Source organism: Vitis riparia, chromosome 6 (assembly GCF_004353265.1).
Source record: "Vitis riparia cultivar Riparia Gloire de Montpellier isolate 1030 chromosome 6, EGFV_Vit.rip_1.0, whole genome shotgun sequence".
Classification (NCBI taxonomy): Eukaryota; Viridiplantae; Streptophyta; class Magnoliopsida; order Vitales; family Vitaceae; genus Vitis; species Vitis riparia.
Window position 1 is genome coordinate 18613569 of NC_048436.1, and position 13130 is coordinate 18626698.

At 33.9% G+C, this 13130-nt stretch overlaps 1 protein-coding gene across 3 annotated transcripts; it reads right to left on the minus strand.

The window, feature by feature from the left end:
* Positions 1-3400: 3400 nt before the first annotated feature.
* Positions 3401-12670, minus strand: LOC117915955 (general negative regulator of transcription subunit 4-like). 3 transcript variants are annotated; one of them, XM_034831727.1, is made up of 15 exons: positions 12537-12670; positions 11396-11495; positions 10213-10340; positions 9973-10126; positions 9782-9891; positions 9312-9395; positions 9138-9186; positions 8929-9020; positions 7916-8054; positions 7547-7626; positions 6605-7473; positions 6008-6499; positions 4820-4930; positions 3980-4726; positions 3401-3753 (listed from the first exon to the last, which is right to left on the minus strand). In XM_034831727.1, exons 2-14 carry the CDS (start codon positions 11486-11488, stop codon positions 4158-4160), a joined length of 2970 nt encoding a protein of 989 aa, XP_034687618.1. In that variant the 5' UTR covers positions 11489-11495; positions 12537-12670; the 3' UTR covers positions 3401-3753; positions 3980-4157. The 3 variants fall into 3 exon arrangements, with proteins under 3 accessions (XP_034687618.1, XP_034687617.1, XP_034687616.1); XM_034831726.1 differs by having other exon boundaries at positions 6008-7473; positions 7916-8048; positions 12537-12669; XM_034831725.1 differs by having other exon boundaries at positions 6008-7473; positions 12537-12669.
* Between the last annotated feature and the right edge of the window lie 460 nt (positions 12671-13130).

The window sequence follows — 13130 nt, forward strand, 5'->3', positions numbered from 1 at the left end:
AATTTGTCTTGCCTAGTCCAAATAGCAAAATTTGGATTTGAAACAATTGTTCCATCTTCAACAATAATTTCCTTGGATGGGCATGTCTTAGTCCCATCAAGAAATCCCATGAGGTCATAACCATATAGTAGGGCGTCAAATTATGCTTTCCAATAGGGAAAGTTGTTGTTGTTCAATTTGATGGGTAGTTGGGCAGTTGCATTAATGGAAATAATTCCATCAAAGCAAGAAATAGAAGAAATGAGTGATACATTGGTTTTGCTGGTTGTGTTTTCGGCCATGGTGTAGGATATTTGCAAAGAGAGGTTTTGGATCAAGAAAAAAAAACTCGTTAGAGTCTTTACTGCTCTGAACCATGAAAGATATTAAGAGGAGTAATTGCTTAATTATATTCTTTTTATTAAACACATTGAATGGGGTTTATATAACATAAACATCCCAAATGGTTACAGAAAATATCCCACAAAACATGGTCAAGTCAATTACAATGAAAACAAACATTTGAATACATTTGAATATATCAGAAGTAATCTGTTACAACAAAAAACTAACAGCTAAAGAATAGCTCCTATGATTGGGCTTCAATATTAACATACTCTCTAAAAAAATTATAAACGAAACATATACAATGTGCAATAAGCGTGCAAACCACTTACAACGTGAAAAATGTCCCATTATAGGCTCACATAACTTAATAAATAGTGTTTTCAGAATATTTAAAAGTTATCTAAGATATAAATATAATGTTATCATTAAATTGAGTAGTTAGTTGTAAATAAATAAATATTTTATTAAACCTAAAAATCTAAATATTTAAAAATTAGTCTAATAAAAATAATCGAGCAATAAAAAAAAATATTTGATAAAATATCAAATACTTAAATGAAATTAAATTTTATCCACCATTAAATAGTATATAATTTAAATATTTGTGTAATTATTCATAAATTAGTGATTGGTTAAACCTAAAACTCCAAACATTTAAAAAATCTCAAACCTAAATTAAAGATAACCCACCATTAAAAAATATTTAATAAAAAATCATTTTATTAGAATTAATTAATTAATTATATTTGAATAAATTTAATTTTATAAGCATTAACTGAAATTAAATATAAAAATAATAAATATTTTTCATTTTATTAAAATTTTAAAACTTGCATTTTTACTATTTTTTTTTTACTTTCTAAAATTCTTAAATAAATAAAATAAAATTTTTAGGCCCTGGGAATATCTAATGTATTCTATGAAAAATCTCCTAAAACAGATATGCAATAGATGTGCAATCAACAATATGTTTGCAAAAGTTTGAAATGCGATTGTGTGCTCCACACAAATCAAAAGTGTGTCGAGAATGTCATAATATCAATAGAACATAATAAGATCATTAAAATAGTCGTATAAATAAAGTCGTTCATTAATAGTTTCAAAAATCAAAATTTTCTTGAAGTCACGACACTCTAAGATTAGATCAATCACGAAAAAAGTTCAAACAAATATTTATTTATTGGTACAACCAATATTAAGGAGTGAAAATAATAATAACAATTCTTATATGTGCCTCATGAAGGGAAAAAGAGGACTTAGTTGGACACGAGCCATGTATCCTAAACTTTTGTTTTACAAAAAGTACTGGGTCAGGTGACGCATCTTTACAAATCACCCTATTAAAAGTAGAGGAAGAATTGGGAGGTATTGGGCCAAGTGAGAGCCAATGATCTGGCCAAATGAAACAATAGACAAGATGATGTGATCAAATGAACAACAGCCAATGGTAGGGTGGTGATAGAGTAGAAGAATTAAGTATATATTAGCTCTTCATACAAAGGGATTATATAGGAATGAGGATATCAACCTCTTTTTTATTATTCTTATTTAATATTTTTAAAAATAATTAAAACTATTTTTATTCTTATTTCTCCTAAAGCTATTTTTAAAATTGTTGAATCATGGCCAATATCTTATAAATACCAAGTTTAATAATCTTGATGATTTAAATAGAATAAAAACGAAAATTTGTCAAATAAATTTTTTAGACTTTGCTGAATTTTCAAATAAAATATCTTATAAAAAATCTCATTTAAAAAGTTTTAAATAATTTAAATTTTCTTCAAATGTAATAAAAATGTTTCAATCAAATTAATAATTTTATTGATATATTTTAACATTTTATATAATAAATGGATTGAAAAAAAAAAAGCGCAAAGATAATTTTATGACAAAATCACATTAATTAAAATTGATTAATGAAAAATTGAGTAATTTGAATTAATTTAAAGTTCTTTGTTTTACTTTTTTTTTTTTTAAATATAGTGTAATATGTTTTCAAATAATGCAATTTAATGAAATTTATTTATTTATTTCCATTACTCACCTTTTAAACTTCAATCATCAAATGTTTTATAAAAAATACATCATTTACTTAAAAAATATCTTCAATATTAATTGGTTTTATCATTTGATTTTTTTTTGTTAATATTTCCATGAATTTTGATCATTTTTATTTTCAAATTTTCATATATTTCTTCTAAGCCTGAAAATTTCCAATATATTCAATATTGATCATATTCAAACATATAATAGATCGTAAAAAGGTGAATGTGCATAAAAACAAAATTCCATAAAAGAAGATACAGCATCAATATACCCTGATCCCATTCTCAACATTATCAGCAATGTTTATTTTTAGTTTTCAGAAAAGGAATGAAAAATTGATTTTGGGTAATGGCTTTCCTAAAAGATGTGACACCCATGCATGTTTTGATTCCAAAATCTCCAAGAACTTTGACAACCCAACTTGTAAATACAGCCGATTCCTGTACACTTCTGTAACTTAAGAAATAATCAAGTGATTTCTAAAGAGAAATGTTATATGCATCCACATTTTCTCTTTTGACAGCCATCTCATTCTGTTTTTCCAAATAAGGTGGATGTAAAAAGAGAGAAGATGGATGTATTTAACATCTCTCATCTCTTAAATATAACCCGGAACAGTCATCCTCATCCTTGACAATCAAATCAACATTTCCACATGTTGAGAATCCCAAAACATATACATTCTACCAATTAAAAGTAGCAACCGAAAAACAATAGCATCAGGTTTTTGTTTACCGACTAGGACCAGGGAAGAACCTGTACAATCATCCAAGCCACACACCATCGACCTAATCTACAAGATGCCTGCTGCTTTTGTTAATCACTTAGATTACATTATAGCCTGCATCCCTTTTTATCTAGCAATTTGTCACTATGTTACACAAAGTATAGAATGAGCCATATAACTAGGGCTCTTACTACTCCGATTATCAGCACCGGAGAGAAGAAGGAATCTTGCTTCAGCCACAACCCAAACTCTGTTTCATTCCCTAAAATCCAGGCCCATTAAGAAATACAAAGGGCATAAAAACTTCATCTATTCTGAAAATTTTCAATCAACTATTTAAATATATTCATCAACCTAGTGCTTTATAACAAACCCAATTGATCTGCTTTTCAATCTACCTTTTGAATCCATGTAATTATAGACAGAAGAAAATATTAAAAAGAAGAAAAAGTAACAAGAAAATCAAAAAGAAAAAGTTGTTTCAGAATCTCATCTCTTTAGTTGAGCGAGTAGAATCCAATTATACTCTTTTTTCTAAAACTGAGCAAACACTCAAAAACAAAGGGGAGGATCAACCTGTTAGTATTCGATCAGGTACAGCACGCTTTACAACCTTCACATCAAATATAGATCTTGGTTTTACACTTCACCTGAAAACAAAATAAATTAAAGAATTATGCTCATAATATAATAATGGTGATCTGAAACTCCATTCCGTGATAAAGGAATGTGAAACTTGTGAACACCAGGTGTAGGAAAGACCAGCCACCTTGTAGAAATCCATCCCTTTCCTCACTAATATATGGTACCCTGGGGATCACACCTTCAGCCAAAAATTGCTTCCATTATAAATATAGACAAAAGGTTTATCCTTACCCGCAAGTTTCCAAAAACCCATATTTCAGGGAGTTTGATCCTTCATCAAGCTGCCCGATGATGAGACCAGTTAAGAGTCAAATCCATCCTATCTTCCACTGCTGTTGAAGATCCAGTCATTTTTGGTTCCCTGTTTACATCCATTGACAAGCAAGCGTAAGAAACACTTCCATACGAATTATATCCCAAATGTTCTGTTATACAGATCGCCAGAAGTGGGCATCCTGAACTTTGAATCCTCATAACCAGTATAGAACTTGTTATATCCCAGCCTTTCATTTCTGAGAAGCTCCGCCATATTCAGGTCATTTCCACTCTGGATTTCATTCCATCCATCCCAGTGGCCATTTGACATTATTGCATTTCTAGACTGCTGAAGCGACAGCTGAGCGAATGGGGATATATTGCTGGCTTGTGATTGCTCCATAAGCCTTGAAGGTATGCCATAAGCATCACCAAGAGGAGAGAAACCTTCCCCAATGTCAGCAAATCTTAGATTTTGGTGTGGAGAGAGAGATCTTTGCATCAATAATTGAAGTCTTGCCTCATTTTCAAAAGCACTTAGTTGTGGATGGAAATTAGATCTCATATCTAAGGCTGGATTGTTAAGTCCACCCGGAAGCCTCCCTTTGCCAACAGCCAAAATGGCAGGATCTATAAATTCAATATCTCCTGCACTAGCAATATTTCCACTTGGAGTCTGATATGGGTTTCTCAACAAGGAGGATGTGTCAAGTAAATGGTTCCCTAGAAAATGACATAACAAAAGCAAGATAAAGTCAAAGCAAGATAATCCAAAGACCTTGTTAAAAATATATATATATTTAAACAATAACCAACCAGATATTGCATCAAAGGCCTGCTCTGTCCTTTCATGAGAAGAAAAACCTGGGGGTGGTGCTCTGCTGGGGACAGTGAATCCAGGTGGCGCTGAAATTTGAGCTCTGGAAGCTGTTTAAAAACATTGGAAAGGAAGTCAGAATAATGAATATGCACCAAAAACTCAGAAACAGGGTTTAATTATATCTGAAAACCAGATCAAATACCATGTTGTCTATGTGTGTAAAGGAGGAGAGAAGAAGTGAAATCAGAAACATTTCAACTTAATGATAATCTCATACTTTCGAAAATACCACCAAAGGAGAGGGAGAGGTGACATCATAAGGGCTGTGAGTTGCATTCTATCTTGAGACTAGTCCCCTTCCTAAATATCTCTCTATCTCCCTTGAGAGCATCCCCTATAACATTTGTAACTACCAAAGAACCTAAAAACAGTAGATATGCCACACAACTTGAAGTACAATACAAACATGCAAAAATTTTGTAAATTGCCACATGTTGAAACATTTTGACTAAAAACCAGTCTTCAACATAGGGCACTCAACCACATCACTGGTTTTAATAAATCAAATTTTTATGGAAACTAATATATGATTTAGAGTTCATGCAGTAAAAAAAGTGTTTTATTGTTATCACCCATGACCAACTACCTGACCAACCTAATTTCAGTTTAAACACATAGAGATACATATTTGTTATAACCAGCAACTGCTAGCATATAGAGATATACATGGTAGGGACATCTCATAAAACAGAATCCAGGTGCAAAGCAGTCCACACTAAAAGGATCCAAACATACAGTGGAGCTGTGTAAGAATTCTCAAATGACTACGAATGTGTCACTAAAAGGCATAGACAACACAAAAATCAAATATAAAAGATCAGCAACTCCATAATTAACTAAAATCACAAACAAAGGAGGCATTTTCCAGCATCCACTCCACTCCACTAAACGCAAGATAACACTCCATCAATATCCAATGTACCAAATCAGAAATGAAGATGAACTGCACACACATCTAATAGCGGACATCAACAAAATATATTAAGAACAAAGAAAGCCATATAAAATAAAACAGATTATTAGGAACCTAAAGTGTCAGCCAATAATCATTTAAAAAATATCCAGGAAAAGAGAACGAACAAAAGAGAGAATTTTCAGTTCCGAAAAATGCAATTAAGGCTCACCAGATATTTTATTGGATGAGATAACAGAATGGCCAGGAGCAAAATTGTCAGATTCCCCAAAAATATTGGAAGAGAAAAGACTACCATTCCCAAGTTTATCCAAAAATGGATCCCTGCTTTCAACAAAATTCTGGTTGAAAGAACAATTCCTTGGCACTTGCCCCATGTTACTGAAAGATGGTTCGATATCAAATACTTGATTTTTAGATTCCTCCTGTCTTGCAAAAGAGAACCTGGATTGATTGCTGTTTTGTACTTTCCAGGAGCCTGATGTTTTGAGAGAACTATGCTGTTTATCATTTTCACCCAACAATTGAGCCAAATTCTGAGGTGAAGTTATTGAGTCATCCCATGCATCAAAGTCCAATGATAATATATTTGAGATTATGTTGTTCTCTCCCACATCCATGGTAGTACTTGCATTGGCCCTATCCAAACCAGCAGAATTGCCCACTCTCTTCTCAGGGAATCCATTAGATATCACTGAAGCACCTGGTGCATGGGTAAGCGAACCTTCACTAAATTTCCTGCCTACAAATATAGGGTCTGCATTAAAACTGACACCATTGTGGATATCATTATGTTGAGAAGATTTACCCCTTAAATCATTTGAATGATGAAGCAGATGTGATGAATTAGGCAAATAAGTTGCCCCACTAACAACTTCTGAATCCTTCAGCCTTTGATTATCAAAGGACAGTAAATCATCTTCCATTTCAGAACACATATTTGGCACAACTTGAGTCTGTGAGTCTGATCTCCAATCATTTTGTTCATCTGGAACACACACACCATTAATGGTCGTTGAAACTTTCCTGGATACAGGTGAAGTTAAAGATTCTTTAAATTGCTCAGCATTATATTGCTGTAGACCTTGACTTCCAGGGGTTTGAGTCAAGCCGTTATCGGAGAGTGAACAATTAGATCTGAGAACACCAGGATGCTCACTCTTGAGTTGTCTATCAATGCTCATTGATGACATATCAGACAATAAATTATGCAAATTTCCATTGGTAGGAACATTGCCTTCTCTTTCTGAACCAGAGCAATTAGGCTGTCTAGTGAAGTCAGAAGAATTTGTGACTTTGGGAGATAGACTAATGCCTCGGTCATTATCCTTAGATGTTGGTGGACAAGATAACTGGCCACCCAAAGGCAAAGAGGCAGGAGCTTCATCTGGTGTAATCAGTCCCTCTGATGTATCCATGCTAATATGCTGTTTCATTGATTCCAGGGACTCTAATTTACCTTTAGGATTTATTAAGCGATTTTCTTCATTCAATGTTGGCTTCTTCCCTACTTCGCTGTGCAATGCAACAGCCTGGGTTGTAAGAGGCAGTGTTGTGCTAGTAACTGCTGATGAGAAAGCCACAGAACCACTAAATGAATCAGGTTTCTGCTTGAAAGGTCCATTTCCACATGACAGACTTGAAGCCATTGTCTGGGAATTTGAAGAGCGCATGCCCCTGGAACATACATTCAAAATTTTATGACTGGAACTAATATAAGAAAATGAGATGATAAATGCAGATAATATACCAAGAGGCCGCAGCAGGAAGAGCATTAGATCTGCCAGAACTACTATTTGGAGGAGAACCTTTAGCAATGCTCACTGAATTCTGCAGACGGATCCAACCAAATTACAATTAGAACGAATGCCAAAAAACTGCATCCCAATAAATATCCCACCACTCAAACTCTAGTCGCAAGCCATATATCGCATTAATATGCTCTTAAAAGGCTTGGGAACCAGGGGAAGAGTACTTGTACACCAGAAGTTTACGTTCAATGGATTTTAATCTAGAATAACAAAATATAGCATTTAAAAACAGACAAAGCATAAAAATACAAATGGAAGAGATAATACTCAGTAGGGAAAAAGTGGAAACTTGAAACCAAAAGCCTTACATTTGAAGCATTTTTGGTAATAGGTTTCCCCATAGAAGCAGAGCTGTTGTTGCAATACTCATCTGCTGGGGGTGGCAACATATTCCCTGAACGCCGTTGCAGGTTATTTGTAGCACCAGTAATTTGTTGAACCCTATTTCTTTAGGACCATAAATTAGTTAATCGATCATCCAATCAAGCTGCCATGCAACATTCAGGCAGAAAAATGGACAAGAAAGCATGCCAAAACTAACTCAAAATTTGAAATTTAATAATTCAGCTGCACTTGAAGCAGTTCTTTAGTAAAAAGTTCTAATTGAAAAGTATTATTCTTAATAAACATCTTAATTTGCTTATGTTTAAAAATTAGCATTTTAATTCAGCTATAGCAATTATCATAATCACAAACTAAGGTTTGAAGCCAAGGGAGAAAAAAACGAGGTTTAGATTTCAAGTGATCATAATCACTAACTTGTCTCTGTGGCAGTTAGAAACCCATGCTAACCACTCACCATCATACTAGTGCTATTTTTCATTCCCATATAGATCTGGTGTTTTTATTATGTTAATAAGCATTGGGGACAAGGCCTTCATAGAGCAGTAGGGAGTGCAGCTAATATTTTCAATTACCTCATCATTAATCTCATATGTCCACATAACCGTATCAACTTCAATATCTTCTATTCTATATTTAACCCAATAAAAAAAGGCACCTCACAAAATTTCAAGATATTACTGCACTTAACTCTCAAAGAAAAACCATTAAGATATACAAGGACCATGATCAATCCCCTATCTGAAAGAAGAAATCAGTGTTTTTGTAACATATGATAAGCATTTCATGAACTCTTGTGCACATCACATAAGCTGTACAAGAAACAGTTCAACACTACGCATTTAAGAGTCATTCCTCAAAATGCTGAAAATATGCAATTATAAGAGGATATGAAATTTTATATTTATTTCGCACCAAAAACAAAAGAAAGCAACAACAGACATCCATAATCATTACAAGACAAATAAGGTGGACACACCTGGTATACGACGAAATTATTTCATCTTTAGTGAAACTATCCTCTTGTGAACCAATCTCATGCAAATACAGACAATCTGGATTGTTGCAAGGCTAGACCAAAAGAAGTGCAAAATCAATTACAATAAAATAAATTCGTTTGAAGCAACCACACAAGAGTGATTCATAAAAAGGCAATAAACCAAGTAATGAGATATTCACAGTTCTTACCACATTTCTTAGCCATTGATGACAATACTTTGTAGTTCCAAAGCATGCCCTGCAAAATCCATAAAATATATCAAAATAATTTACATAAGCAATAGAATTTAATAAGATGATACTAATGATGCAGATATTCATGCAATCATTGAATAAGTTTCATGAATGAAAATGTGTGTTTACCTCAAAGGTCTACCATCCAAAACAAATCCATGTACAGTTTGAATACATCGAACTGCTTCCTCCTCTTTTGAGTAAGTAATATATCTAAATGCAACGAAATAAATTGAAAACACCATATTCTTAATTGATAAACAAATGCAGAACTTAAAGCAAGCCAATAGATTAGCCACATGATTAAAATCCAACTCCAATAAAGCATGTGTGAAAGGTTATTAGATAACATCAAAAGGAATTGATATAACATTAAACAAATAAAACAATTAATTTATTCCTTAAGCACCAGAAATAAGGTAGGAAATTTAACTTCACAAACAAAAAGTAGTAGCTAAGGAAATTTAACTCAACCAAAATATTTGAGTGAAGGATTTGTAAAACAATCAACACCCTAAGAATATCAGTTTTAAAAAAATGCATTATATTTTACATTATCCAATGAAGAGATAAAGCCATTTTGATAAATCTGAACTTACACACTACAAGTATTGTTAGGAAACTGTTGAATGACACCAGCTGCTGTCCGAGACATGGACACCTTTAGAACCTTCCCATACAAGCCAAAATATTCTTTGCGCTGGAGAAGCTACTTATAGAAATAAAACCATGATTAGATACCACATACATTGAGAGAGAGAGAGAGAGAGAAAGAAGGAAAACTACATACATCTTCATCTGCCAGATTAAGTGGCAATCCAACAATGTAGACAAGGTTGCGTTGAATCACTCGCACACTGCCAAGTTGCTTCCTTCCTTCAGATAATTTAGTTTTTGCCTTCTGTGATTTCATTTTTCTCTCCAAATTGATTTCTGCCACCAACCTGTGGTGTAAAAGTAAATGACAACTACAGCCATCAAACAAGTGGCCTTCATGGCAGATAAAATGTAAGAACCACACAATGCCAACCTCTTGCAGTCTGCTGCCATCCCTACAATCTTTTCTTTGTTATAAGGGACACGGCATGCAGGGCACCGACCCTCTGTTTCATCCTTCTCAGCCATGTTCATTATGTGATGCCAGCACCAAACACATATCTGTAAAGACACACGAGCAGAATTACAAATGGAGTAGAAACAATTTTAAGGCTTTCCAGTTGATGAATAAGGGATGAAATCAGATACAAATGGTTCAATATGGTGTGTAGCTGAAGGAAGGGAATGCTAGGCATAAGACCAAATCAATCCAAATGAACATAGCTTTGAAGCAATACAATGTGATTAAGAAAAAGTCGAAAACATCTGGTAGGGGAGCATCATTTTGATTCACTCCTCCAAGGTTCCACAGGTACTAAATTATACAGAACTTGTGGCAATCTTGACAAAAGGCATTTTATGACTTGAAAATCTCCTATATATATAAATGCCAAAGAGCTAAAGTAGACTAACACCTCAATCCAATCAACTCAAACCCAGAATAATATTAACCATTTCCATTTAACAAAACTGCTTCGTGGAAAGGATTAGTAATCAGCATGCATCACGAAGGGAAGGTGTCTACCAACAAAATTTGAAGAACCTAGCAGGAAAGGAAACTATGGGATCTAACAAGTCGTATATACAAATTATTTACCAAAGTTGTATTCTTTTCACAACCAAAAAGAACCTGATTCTATTAACATTTATCATCAAAATGGTCTTTATGAACCTCTCTTGAACAAAAAATGACAATCTCTAGGCGGTTTTCTTTGTCATATCCTCATTAAGCATCATAAAAATTGTCCAATAAGCTCATAAATGATGAAGAATGGATTACATATTAGGATTCAGTATCCTTCTCAATTCTTTCCCTGTATCTATCATCATTCACTAAAAAGAAGGGAAATGAAGGGGAAACAACAACAAAAGGAAATGAGAACTGAAGCAGCAGCAGCAATGGGTAGGTTTGATGATAAAAACATGGGAAAGATGAGTGTTACATCCTGCTATTGCACCTTCCTTCTAATTGTTCTTCTGCATCTTCTTCCTAAACTAAACAAATGCTATGGGAGCTTTAGACCCATAGCCAAAAAGAACCATTTACACTCAAAGAAAGTAACAAAGAACCATTTCCACATAAAGCAAAAGTGTAAATAAAGACAAGTGTTTCAAACCTCATAACCACATTTGCACGGCTTCAATTGCTGGTCAGTCAAATCCATCTCTTCAGCACAGAGAGGGCAAGTCTTTTCTCCTTCATCACTCATGGTTGTCCTGATCAATGGACAAGAGAACACAAAATAAAATATTAACAAGGAATTAAAGTATACGCCCATCACAAAAGAAACAAACCATTATCCAGTACCAGCATTAGTTTAACCAATACACCCACCACCAAGAGGAGTAAAACATACAGATTCTCAATTCCACTAGACCCAGATGTTCGGTTTGGATACCAAAATGACTAAAAGAGCTAAAAAGACAACAGTAAATCTTTAGGGTTTAACTTTCTTTGTCAACCAAGAAATGAAAAGCGCACCTATATCATATGCCAAGCAATAAAGGTCATATTACCTACAGCTAAAGGGTGGGTTTCATTTTATAGAGCCCCAAATGGTTAAAACCCTAACATCTTAAAAGTCCAACCCGTTTCTTTTCCCATCTTTCTAGGTAATCAAACAGCCAAAAGAGAAGCGGCGTTTAATTTACTTGACATGCAACGGAAATTTCATAGTAATTCCATTTTCCACTTTGCATCTTCCTCATTCCCATTCCTAAATATCGCTAAATTAAAATTGTGCCAAGAATTAAGGAGATTATAAGTAAATAAACAAATTGCCAAAAAAAATGACAAAAAACCCTATCAAGGTGTTCCACTGACACAACTTGACCTCGTTTTACAAATCACAAATCCAACCCTAAAAGCCCTTATCCTCTATCGGCATCACCATTCCGCATCACACAGATCATAAAAACGAAAAAAATGCAAAATTCAGAAGCAGATCGAGGAACTATCCTCGCAAAAACATCGCAGATCAAATCAAATCAAACCAAACCAAATCGCACAAAGAAGAGCAAAAAGTCTAGAACCAAAAATCATCAAATCATTCCAATAAATAAACACACAAAATCAGAACCAGACTGCGAATCGAAATCAAACAACACATGCACGGATTACCAAAAAAAATCAGAAAAAATAAAGTGAGAAATAAAATAAGAAATAAACAAATAAAAATTGGGGATCTTGGAGAAGCGGGAAGGATCGAGAGATGCGGAGAAGAAATTAGGGTTTGAATAGCGAGGTTGGGGACTTACAGTGGTGGATCGAGAAGCGGATGATGAATCTGTGAGGATGAGATTGTAGAGGAAAAAAGGTAAGAGAGATAGAGAGAGAAAGCCACAAGCGCAAGGGTGGGGGGCCTTTAAGAGGACGCTCTTGTTTGGATGGCTCTTTTGGCTGCTGCCTCTCTGCGTCGCTGTCATTTTAATATTGGGTTTTTTAACTTTGTTTGCATGATGCCCTTGGATTGTTTTCTAATTACAAAATTGGCGCTTCCCTCTCCCTTTCACTGCTCTCATGGACATTTTTTATTTTGTGCAGTGTGAGGCAGGATTCAATTGGAATTAAGTGAAAAGTTCAGAGCCCCACAAAAAAGTGGGACACACATTTGACGTGGCAGACGCTGATTGATTATATTATTGTCATACGTTTATTGTATCGCTAAATTGTTAAACTCAGCGTAAATTCTACTATTAAGAGCAGGTCCATTTTTTTGGACACATACAATTTTGATTTTTTTTTTTTTGTCTTAAAATTGAATAAAAATATCTAATAAAATTTAGTTAATAAATGAATACATTCAATTATATTGAAAATGTGATAATCATATGTTAAATAAAAAATATAGC